General features: G+C 40.6%; 1 protein-coding gene across 4 annotated transcripts in view; it reads left to right on the top strand.

The window, feature by feature from the left end:
- LOC129866598 (pleckstrin homology domain-containing family A member 5-like) overlaps positions 1 to 12480 on the top strand; it is a 112686-nt gene that overhangs the window by 40723 nt on the left and 59483 nt on the right. For all 4 annotated transcript variants that reach the window (XM_055939352.1, XM_055939354.1, XM_055939351.1 and 1 more), the window contains exon 4: positions 5933 to 6005. In XM_055939352.1, coding sequence (XP_055795327.1) covers positions 5933 to 6005 — 73 coding nt within the window. The remainder of the gene's footprint in view (positions 1 to 5932; positions 6006 to 12480) is intronic.

Here is a 12480-nt window from a genome sequence, read left to right as displayed (position 1 = left end):
TGACAGACACAGCAAACCTTTTTGCCACAGCTCGCATTGATGTGCCATCCTGGATGAACTGCACTACCTGAGCCACTTGTGTGGGTTGTAGACTCCGTCTCATGCTACCACTAGAGTGAGAGCACCGCTAGCATTCAAAAGTGACCAAAACATCAGCCAGGAAGCATAGGAACTGAGAAGTGGTCTGTGGTCACCACCTGCAGAGTCACTCCTTTTTTGGGGGTGTCTTGCTAATTGCCTATAATTTCCACCTTTTGTCTATTCCATTTGCACAACAGCATGTGAAATTTATTGTCAATCAGTGTGGCTTCCTAAGTGGACAGTGTGATTTCACAGAAGTGTGATTGACTTGGAGTTACATTGTGTTGTTTAAGTGTTCCCTTTATTTTTTTGAGCAGTGTATGAATAATGTAAAGGGGCTTACATTCCCTCCCTGTGCTGTCAGAGTTTGATCAACAGTCTAAAGATGGGCAGCACAGTGGAATCTTTCCATTGTCTTACAGGATCTTGTACAGCCTCTAGCCTTTCTGCTCTGCTCTGCCAGTCAAAGAGAGTGTGTGTGTGTGTGTGTGTGCCAGTCAAGCAATGCAAAGCAATATTTAAATAGCAGTTTCCTTAATCACAGTTCCATGGTTACATACACCAAGGCCTGTACTCATAAAGCGTCTGAGTAGGAGTGCTGATCTAGAATGAGGTTCACCCTGCACATTTCATTGTGTTCATAATTGATCAAAAAGCATAACTGATCGTAGATCAGCACTCCTCTGAGATGAGACTATTTGTGAATAGCCCCAGGTTGAAGAGTGGTGAGCCTAAGGGAGACGGGTAGCCAGAGGGGTCCTTCTTATTCTTTTACACTCGTGCACAACGTAGGGCCTCCTCATTTAGTTGTGATTACGACGGTGCACAGTTGACCCAAGACCCAGGGCTTTCACTCCATACAGCTTGCAGCAGATGTTTGGAAGGGGTCCCCATTTGAGCTGATGGTGTGTGGGCATGCACATGCAAGTGTGTGTGTGCAAGTTTGTTAATGTTTTTTCTTCGAGGGGACTTCATTCAGGGTGATCGTAGTAGTTCAAGTTCAGAGGGAGAGATGTGGATTTACACTTCTCTTCTGGTTCCATTCATTCAAATGTGCAATCTATTGAAGTTCTGTTCTCTGCTGAAAAGGGCTGCAGCACTACTTCAATTGAGTCAGGCTGAGCACCACATAATGTCACACTGATTCATTGTGCCTAACATGTGTTCCAAATGGTACCCTATTCCCTACATAGTGCACTACTTTAGACCAGAGCCCCAGAGCCCTATGGACTCAATAGGGAGCCATTTGAGACACATCCCTCATTATTCTCTTCCCGCCCAGCCCAAGCTCTATTACTAGCCGTGTGTGATCTATTTGACAAACATGACGGTTTGAGAATGGAATGGTACCTCATTCATGAACGCAAAGCACAGTCATGACATTCAGGAATAGAATCATAAGGGAGCCGGGTTGGTGGTGGATTCTGTTATTGGAACAAAGACATTTCAATACATCTCAATACTGCCATAGAAAAAAAATGCCACGTTCAAATGCATATACCACCCGGGAATGTTTGTAAATGTCTGATCTGCAAATGTACTGGGAGCATATGTCTATGTATTGTAGTGTAATGCCACCAGAACCAGCCAACCACACGCCAGGCAAGTTTACAGATGGATAAACATTGGTGGCCTGAGGATTTTCCACTAAATGGTAATGAGAGTGAGTTAAAATCACTCTGGGTCCGTGCTGGTTACAGAATCGAGTCCTAGATTGTAGTTCTGGAATCCTAGATTATTTTAAGGAGTTTAGAGTTTAAACAAGAAGGAGAACATCACTTAGTTTTCCAATAAAGAGAACCGAACCGAGGCAGTTGTTGCCCTCTCTTTCAACCCCTTACCTCACCCCCCCCTGTTACAAACAGTAGCCTGAAAAACCCTTTGAACACAGCATCCAGTGATACCGGAGAAGGACTGCAGAGGCTTGAGAGGCTTTATTATTCACATTTTTTTTATTTTTTTTATTTCACCTTTATTTAACCAGGTAGGCTAGTTGAGAACAAGTTCTCATTTACAACTGCGACCTGGCCAAGATAAAGCAAAGCAGTGCGACACAAACAACAACACAGAGTTACATAGAATAAACAACCTACAGTCAATAACACAATAGAAAAAAAAGAAAGTCTATATACAGTGTGCGCAAATGGCATGAGGAGGTAAGGCAACAAATAGGCCATAGTAGTGTCACGTATTTCTAGGAGTGGTGGGTGTAGAGTCAGGCGCAGAGAGCAAACTTCCAAAGAAATGCGTTTATTGCGCGTGGTCTAGCCAAACAAACAGGCAATGACCATAGAACACGTTGGTCTCCAAAACAGGAAAGAACATACAACACAATACGCAGGCGAAAAAGACAACTGACAGTAAGGATAAGCCCGCACAATAGCAAGCGAGCACTAGAAGTTTAAATAGACCAAATAATGAACCAAAATGAGCAACAGGTGAAAACAATCAAGACAAAACCAACAGAAAGGAAAAAGGGATCGGTGGCAGCTAGTGGACCGGTGACGACGACTGCCGAGCATCTCCCGAACAGGGAGAGGGGCCACCTTCGGTCGAAGTCGTGACAAGTAGCAAAGTAATTACAATTTAGCAGATTAACACTGGAGTGATAGATGGGCAGAGGATGATGTGCAAGTAGTGATACTGGTGTGCAAAAGAGCAGCAAAGTAAATAATAACAATATGGGGATGAGGTAGGTAGATTGGGTGGGCTATTTACAGATGGACTATATACAGCTGCAGCGATCGGTTAGCTGCTCAGATAGCTGATGTTTAAAGTTAGTGAGGGAAATGTAAGGCTTCAGCGATTTTTGCATTTCGTTACAGTCACTGGCAGCAGAGAACTGGAAGGAAAGGCGGCCAAAGGGGGTGTTGGCTTTGGGGATGACCAGTGAGATATACTGGAGCGAGTGCTACGGGTAGGTGTTGTTATCGTGACCAGTGAGCTGAGATGAGGCGGAGCTTTACCTAGCATAGACTTGTAGATGACCTGGAGCCAGTGGGTCTGGCGATGAATATGTAGCGAGGGCCAGCCGATTAGAGCATACAGGTCGCAGTGGTGGGTGGTATAAGGTGCTTTGGTAACAAAACGGATGGCACTGTGATAGACTGCATCCAATTTGCTGAGTAGAGTATTGGAAGCTATTTTGTAGATGACATCGCCAAAGTCGAGGAGCGGTAGGATAGTCAGTTTACTAGGGTAAGTTTGACGGCATGAGTGAAGGAGGCTTTGTTGCGATATAGAAAGTCGATTCTAGATTTGATTTTGGATTGGAGATGTTTGATATGAGTCTGGCAGGAGAGTTTACAGTCTAGCCAGACACCTAGGTATTTGTAGTTGTCCACGTATTCTAGGTCAGAACCGTCCAGAGTAGTGATGCTAGTCGGGCGCGGGCAGCGAACGGTTGAAAAGCATGCATTTGGTTTCGCTAGCGTTTAACCTCTAATTCCTCCCAAACTCGGATCCGGGAGCACCCCCATCAGTAAAAAAGCTGACTAGCATAGCCTACCATAGCGTCACAAGTAAATACTAGCATCTAAATATCATTAAATCACAAGTCCAAGACACCAGATGAAAGATACACATCTTGTGAATCCAGCCATCATTTCTGATTTTTAAACTGTTTTACAGGGAAGACACTATGTAAATCTATTAGCTAACCACGTTAGCAAAAGACACCACTTTTTTTACTCCACCAGTTTTTTACTCCATCAGTAGCTATCACAAATTCGACCAAATAAAGATATAAATAGCCACTAACCAAGAAACAACTTCATCAGATGACAGTCTGATAACATATTTATTGTATAGCATATGTTTTGCTAGAAAAGTGTGTATATTTCAGGTATAAATCATAGTTTACCATTGCAGCCACCATCACAACTCTCACCAAAGCGACTAGAATAGCTACAGAGAGCAACGTGTATTACCTAAATACTCATCATAAAACATTTCTTAAAAATATACAGCGTACAGCAATTGAAAGACACAGATCTTGTGAATCCAGACAATATTTCACAGCGAAAACACAATATAGCGTTATATTAGCTTACCACAATAGCAAACATCACAACAGCATTGATTCAAGCCAAACATAGCGATAACGTATAAACCACCAAAATATATTAATTTTTTCACTAACCTTCTCAGAATTCTTCAGATGACAGTCCTATAACATCATATTACACAATGCATATAGAGTTTGTTTGAAAATGTGCATATTTAGCGGCACAAATCGTGGTTATACAATGTGATTAGTGGCCAAAACTTCAAGCAATCTGGCCGGCGCCATCTTGGAGAGGCACCTATTCTTATCGAAAACTATTCATAAACTTGACTAAAAAATACAAGTTGGACAGCAAATGAAAGATAAATTAGTTCTTAATGCAATCGCTGTGTTAGATTTTTAAAATTAACGTTACTGCGCAATACAGCGTGCGCTAAAGCGAGACCGCACCATAATTCATGGCGGAATTATTATTTGACATTTGTCAACATAAGTACGAATTAACAGCATAAAGACTGCTTACTATTAGCTGAGCTTCCATCAGAATCTTGGGCAAGGTGTCCTTTCTCCAGAACAATCGTCTTTGGGTTGAAAGATGTCCTCTTGTTCTGTCGAAATAGCCGCTAACGTTAGCCACCCACTGGAGAGGTGTCCAACTCGTGAAAGCGCATCACAAAGAAATCCAGGAAAATCGCAATAAACTGCTATAAACTGCTATAAGTCGGTTTAAATGAACTACCTTATGATGTCTTTAACAACTATAACGAATAAAAACATGACCGGAGATACAGAACTGCTAAAACGAAAGCTTTGCAGGAGGCCATAGTGATGTCCCTGATGCGCCAGGCGCACCGTTGAAAAGAACGGTACTTCCGTTCCACGGTCTTATATAGGGCCCCAGATTGCGCAATCGACTCCATTCAAATTCTCACCGCTTACTGACATCTAGATGAAGGCGTATGCAGTGCATGTAGCCCGATGGCTTACATGGGGACTTATAAACTGACCTCAGAACAGGGACCTCGATTTCTGAAATCTCACTCCCTGACAGGAAATGTGCTGCAGAATGAGTTCTGTTTCACTCAGAGAAATAATTCAAACGGTTTTAGAAACTAGAGAGTGTTTTCTATCCAATAGTAATAATAATATGCATATTGTACGAGCAAGAATTGAGTACGAGGCAGTTTAATTTGGGAACTCATTTTTACAAAGTCGAAATGGCGCCCCCATAGGCTCAAGAGGTTAAGAGCAGTTGGAGGCCACGAAAGGAGTGTTGTATGGCATTGAAGCTCGTTTGGAGGTTAGTTAACACAGTGTCCAAAGAAGGGCCAGATGTATACAGAATGGTGTCGTCTGCGTAGAGGTGGACCTAAATCCAACAAAGAACTCAGAACTATGTGTGTGTGTGAACCTTTATTTTAATACAGAACAATGACCCTGTCTTAGGGGAAGGTTGTTTACTTTTTTTAATCACATCTGGAGTAGACAACTGACTTTTTTAAATCTCCTTTATTTAGAACCAGTAACCACATTCTACGTCTGAACAGAACACCAGAAGACTGTCTGATGATCCTTGTTTCTAGCTCTTAGAACGAGTGACTCAGCAGAAATACATCGTAACAATTAAGTTATTCTCTTTTTGTACTCGTTGGGTTAAATGACCAGAATCAATACATTTATTGTCTACAGAAGGTGGGATAGTTTCCCAAACCTCTCCTTGGGGTTCCAAAGCCATTACATCTATTCAACTGCTACGTTATCAAGTCTTTGACTAGTTGTATGTAAGGTGAGCTGAGGAGACACACTTTGGTCTGACTGTTTCTGTGTTCCTCCGTTATGTTTCAGGACAGCACGGGGATGAAGCTATGGAAGAAGAGGTGGTTTGTGCTGTCAGATATGTGCCTGTACTACTACAGAGGTGAGTCCACTATGAATTTTTTTTTTCTAAACAGTAAGCATAAATATAGCACAACCGATACTAGCCTCATCCTGGATTCTATTGCCTACATCTGCAAATGTGTTGTACAGAAATACCATTTTGATGTTCATGGTGTCTTGAATCTCTTGCTGTAACTGGTCAGAAGTAAACATTTATTAATTTTGTTTAACCTTTATTTAACCAGGAAGGACTCATTGAGATTTGAAATCTATTTTGCAAGAGTGTCCTGGCCAAGATTGGCAGCACCATGTCATTGCACAATTACAGACAGACAACACGAAAAACTACAGGTAATCTAGTAAAAAACCATAGAATTCACAAGAGTATAACAAAATCATAAAACAGCTAATTAAAAACATTGACAAGTCAGGGAATCAGCCTCAAAATACTTCATCAATGATTTAAAACACCAATCGGGACAAGTTCTTCCAGTTTAAAAGTATTTTATAAGGTGCTCCAAGCCGATGGCGCAGAGTACATAAAAGCCCTTTTACCAAATTCAGTTCGGACATTTGGAACAGTTAGCAGGATAAAGTCTTTGGAACGAAGAGAGTACCCACCACATTTCTGAACAATAAAAATGCCCAAATAAAATGGTAGTAAACCCAAAATGGCTTTGTAAATAAAAGTATACCAGTGACTGAGCCTACGATTGACTAGAGAAGGCCAGCCAACCCTTGTATATAAAGTGCAGTGGTGCGTAAGGGTTTTGCAGTTTAAAATAAATCTCAATGCTCCATGGTAAAGGGTGTCAATTGATCTCAAACACTGAACGAAGCATTCATATATAAAATATCCCCATAGTCTAGTAAAGGCATAAATGTAGCTGATACTAGCGTCCTTCTGGCTTCAAAAGAAAAACAGGCCTTATTCCTAAAATAAAATCCCAACTTCCGCTTAAATTTTTTTACAAATAGTTGAATATGCAATTTAAAAGAAAGGCCGTCATCAATTAAAATTCCAAGATATTTATATGAGGTTACTGTCTAAATATCATTGCCCCAACAGGTAGTAATATGTGAAAGGTTCAGAGGTCTATTTCTTGCTTTTTTGTCAGATTGAGGATAAGCTTCAATTGACACAAGGTATGTTGAGCAGTATAAAAAGTAGTTTGCAAGTTCTGGAAAGCTTTTGTGAGAGCCACAACAATACATACAGTATCATCAGCATAGAAGTGAAGTTGTGCATTTTGCACATTTTTGTCTAACTTATTTATATAAATAGTGAATAAGAGGGGACCAAGTACAGAGCCCTGGGGCACACCATTACAGACAGACAATTTAACAGACATGAGCCCATCAAATTGAGTGCACTGAGTTCTATCAGACAGATTGTTAGCAAACCATGCAGCTGCATGCTCCGAAAGACCTACAGTTCGCTCGACAATCTCTGCCTCAGTATAGCATGATCAACTGCATCAAAAGCCTTAGAGAGGTCAATTAAAAGTGAGACACAGTGCTGATTTTTGTCAAGGGCTTCAGTGATATTATTTAAAACCTTCATGGCTGCTATAATTGTGCCATGCTTCTTCCTGAAGCCCGATTGGTACATTGATAAAATTGAGTTAGTATATAAAACTATTTTAGCTGTTCACAACAAGGGTTTCAGGTATTTTCGCCAGGGGTGACAGCTTTGAGATTGGCCTATAATTAGAGATTGGCCTATAAGATTGGCCTATGAGATTGGCCTATAATAATACAAGACAGCTCAGAAGAAAACCATGGGTTATCCCGTCCTTTAACTCTGAACCTGTGGAATGGGGCATGTTTGTTTACTATTTGTAAAAACCAACATGAAAGAATTTCCAGGCAGTTTCCACATCAGGAATAAGATCAATCTTGCTCTAGACAAAATAAAACAAATCATGAAAGAAAGCCTGCTCATTAAAACTCTAAAAATGTATCTTACGAATAAAGCATGGGTTTGTCTTAGTAACCTTTGAATTTCTAACAGCAACAACTGCACAATGGTCACTTAAATCAATCATTACAAAAAACACCAACCGCAGAATATTTATGTGGAACATTTGTCAATATCAAATCAATTTAGGGTCGATTTCTCTGGACATTTGAGTTTTGGGCTGGTGGGTGAGTTAACCTTTCACGAGCCTCTACCCCGGGTCCGGGAGCACCCCCCCCCCCCCCCACACACACTGATTAGCATCGCTAGCATAGCGTCACAATTAAATAGTAGCATCTAAATATCATTCAATCACAAGTCCAAGACACCAAATGAAAGATACAGATCTTGTGATTCAAGCCATCATCTCTGATTTTTTAAATGTTTTACAGGGAAGACACAATATGTAAATCTATTAGCTAACCACGTTAGCAAAAGACAACAATTTTCTTTGTCCACCATTTTTTCTCTCCACCAGTAGCTATCACCAATTTGGCTAAACTAAGATATTGATAGCCACTAACCAAGAAAAAACCTCATCAGATGACAGTCTGATAACATATTTATTGTATAGGATAGGTTTTGTTAGAAAAATGTGCATATTTCAGGTATAAATCATAGTTTGCCATTGCAGCCACCATCACAAATCTCACCAAAGCGACTAGAATTACTACAGAGAGCAACGTGTTTTACCAATTTACTCATCATAAAACATTTCTTAAAAATACACAGCACATAGCAATGGAAAGACACAGATCTTGTGAATTCAGACAATATTTCGGATGTTCTAAGTGTTTTACAGCGAAAACACAATAAATCGTTATATTAGCATACCACATATGCAAACGTTACCAGAGCATTGATTCAAGCCAAAGAGAGCGATAACGTAATCATCGCCAAAATATATTAATTTTTTCACTAACCTTCTCAGAATTCTTCCGATGACACTCCTGTAACATCATATTACAACATACATATAGAGTTTGTTCGAAAATGTGCATATTTAGCCATAAAAAAACGTGGTTATACAATGACAATACTAGCAAAACTAGCCTGAAAATGTCGGTCGCCCTCTTTCACAGTGATCTTGTCTCATGGATATCTATTCATAAACTTGACTAAAAAAATATACGTTGGACAGCTATCGAAAGACAAATTAGTTCTTTATGCAATCGCGGAATTATATTTCTAAAATTATCCTTACTGTGCAATACAGGGTTCGCCAAGCGAAGCTATAGCAAACAAGATGGCGGAACGTGCGTTTAACATTTTTCTACAGAACAACGATTTATCATCTTAAATATTTCTTACTATGAGGTGATCTTCCATCAGTATCTTGGGCAATGTATCCTTTCTTGGGTCTAATCTTCATTTGGTCGAAAGATGTCCTCTGTCCGTCGAAATGCCCACTAACGTTCGACCGGGACCCCGAAACGTGCCCGGTGCTTGAAAGTGCATAACAAAGCAATGCCTCAAAATCGCACTAAACAGATCTAAATTGCTATAAAACGGTTCAAATTAACTACCTTATGATGCTGTTAACACCTATAACGGGTAAAAACATGACCGGAGAAATATTACTGGCTAAACAACAGGTTGGAAGGAGGCGAGTCCGATGTCCTTCTCGCGCAAGACGCAGGCAGCAAAGGGAAGCTACTTCCGGTATTTGGTGATCTATAGAGGGACTGATTGCGCAATCGACACCATTCAAATCGTCATCACGCACTGACATCCAGGGGAAGACGTAAGAAGTGTCTGTTTCTCCATAGCGTTTACACGGACCTTTAAACTGACTCCAGATCAGGTGCCAAGATGTCTGAAATCTGACTCCCTATCATGAAAAGTGTTGTAGATTGAGTTCTGTTTCACTCAGAGACAAAATTCCAACGGCTATAGAAACTAGAGAGGGTTTTCTATCCAATAATAGTAATAATATGCATATTGTACGAGCAAGAATTGAGTAGGAAGCCGTTTAATCTGTAATGCAAATTATGCTAATGAGAAAACAGCACCCCCTATAGTCGCAAGAAGTTAATCAACTGGGTAAGATTCATAGAATTACAACACATTTTAAAATCATCAGACACCGGCTTTAACCAACACCAGTTGAGATCACCAATCAAGATAATTTCACTGTAAAGAAGTTTAGACATAAGGGGTCTATAACAGCCAATCACAGTTATAGAGAAACCCTTTGAAACCTCACGATTCAAAGCAAGAAATTCCAACGGTTTACAAATAGTATCAGACTTTGCCACACTTACAAGGAATTTAGTTTTTACATATATAGCCACTCACTCAGTATGATACACATTGTAACCATTTATACAAATATCCTTATCAAGAACAGACTTGCTGAGCCAGGTTTCAGAAAACACAATTACATCAGCATCAGTTGAATTAGCCCAAATCCAAACCCCATCAATTTTTGACAACAGGCTGCCCACATCTAAATGAAAAATACCAAAACCACATCTAGATTTAAAATCTGAGAGGGTTGGGAGACATATCAGGGCCAGGGTTAGGTTGCACGTTACCTGATATCAACAACAGAAGAATAACTAGGCACCTCTGTTTAATAACCTGGTAGAGAACAAGGCCTATGGCCACCTAGGGTATGACCTTCACTGGTGTGCGGTTCTGTGGTTGTGAATCCGTTTTTTTAGCCATGTCCCTGTGTTTATACAAGATCTACTGTATATAACGCACGCACACACTCATGCAAGGGGTTGGGTAGATTACTTTCTAAATGTAATCCGTTAAAGTTACTAGTTACATGTCCAAAATTGTAGTCAGTAACGTAGTCAATGCAACATGCCGAAACAAAATTAACTATGCAAAACTAGATATGCAAAACTAGATATGCAAGAGATTTTGTTGTAGGCAGAACGCATTGGAGTAGGATCCTATTGCATTGACACACACGACTCAGCCGTACTCTACACAGACCGGTGCGGGATTACCATTCAGAGTTGCAGTAGGCCTATATGCAAATAGACCATTGCCATATATGGATCTGAGCCATTTACTTTGAACTGGAAAACAAATGGGGAAAATAGAGGTCAATTGTTTTAGTCTCAAGGGTGCCATTGAGAGGTGTGATTACTGGGGTAGGGGTAAATGTGAATGTTGACCAACTGAAGGGGAAGATTCACGGTGTTCGTTACGCTCGTCATTTGGTGCGACACAGACAGGGTGGAGTGAGTGTTGAAACAGAAGAGTCGTTGTCTGTTCTTTTGAGTTTTGATGTTGAGTCTTTGCCCGACAAAGTGATGTTAGGATATGTAAGTTATCCCGTACAAGCTTTTGTGCCGAGTACATGATGTGGTTACAGGTGTCAAGCTTATGGGCATGTGGCAGCAGTGTTTAGGAGGGAGGTTCCTAGGTGTGAGAAGTGTGCAGAAGGACATGAGACAAAGGAATGTGTAGCATTGGGGAAAGTAGTGGTATGTGTTAATTGTAGGGGTTCCCATGGGGCTGGGGATCACCAATGTCTGGTGCGAGAGAGGCAGGTTGAGGTTTCCAGGGTTGGAGTACTGCAGTTATCGTATACTGAGGCAGTGAAGAAACTAGAGAAAGACGGGTCAAGGGGGAGGGATCATGAGAGTAGTGGTGTGAGCAGTAGAGGGATCGGCCCAACAAGTGATATATGTTTCAGTAAGATTGGATTTTTAGCATTTAAAGCAATGGTTATCAAATGTACTGCAGGGATGAAACGTAAGTCACAGAAAATGGAGGTGCTTCTCTCCAGGGGCTGATATTTCTTCTGAGCAGCAGTCCCTGGCAGCTGCAGAGAGGTATTTGGGTGTGCGAGACTTGATGTCAGAAGAGTTACAGGGTGTGTTAAGTGGTGGTGTCCCATCCTATCAGACTGTTGGCCTGAGGTAGGATTAAGTAGATTTAAATAGTGGAGTAGGTTTTTAGTGAGTGTAGGGTCAGATGGTAGGGTATTTGTTGATTTATTATTATTTATATATTTTTTCAAGCAAAGTATAAGGGATTTGTACACCAGTCTAGTTGGTGGCGGTATGTAGCCACGTGTGCACATTTTGTTAATATCCTTTGATAGTTAGTGAGTTATTGGCCAAGTTATAAATAATTTGTAGTCAGCTATAATGGAGTGATTGCTTCCTACAAGAGCACAAAACATGTACATTTCTAGACATCTTAGAAAAGCAAGTCAGGTAAAGAGCTTTTTTTTGTCTTAAAGGGGCAGTGTTGTATTTTGAGACAGGCTTGAATAAGCTAAGTAGCCAATAGGCAGAGGGTAGAAGAATTTGTCTGTTTCTTTGTAATAATGGTATGGGAATAATAGTGCATTTTGTTTTGTAAAGTGGTTTCTTGCATCAAACAACACAACATTTCCAGTCACCTCCATGTCTGAAGGATAAGTTGAGAAACAGGTTAATGTCATTTCAGTCTCATGAAATGTAGGCCTACATTGAACACCACACATTGGTTGCAACCGTAGGCTGAATGATAGAACAGCTATTTCCATGTTAAAATGTTATGGGATGAATTTATCCATAGTTTTTTATGGTAGGCCACTCTGGTA

The sequence above is a fragment of the Salvelinus fontinalis genome, chromosome 12, assembly GCF_029448725.1.
Source record: "Salvelinus fontinalis isolate EN_2023a chromosome 12, ASM2944872v1, whole genome shotgun sequence".
Classification (NCBI taxonomy): domain Eukaryota; kingdom Metazoa; phylum Chordata; class Actinopteri; order Salmoniformes; family Salmonidae; genus Salvelinus; species Salvelinus fontinalis.
This window is presented reverse-complemented; position numbering and strand designations above follow the sequence as displayed.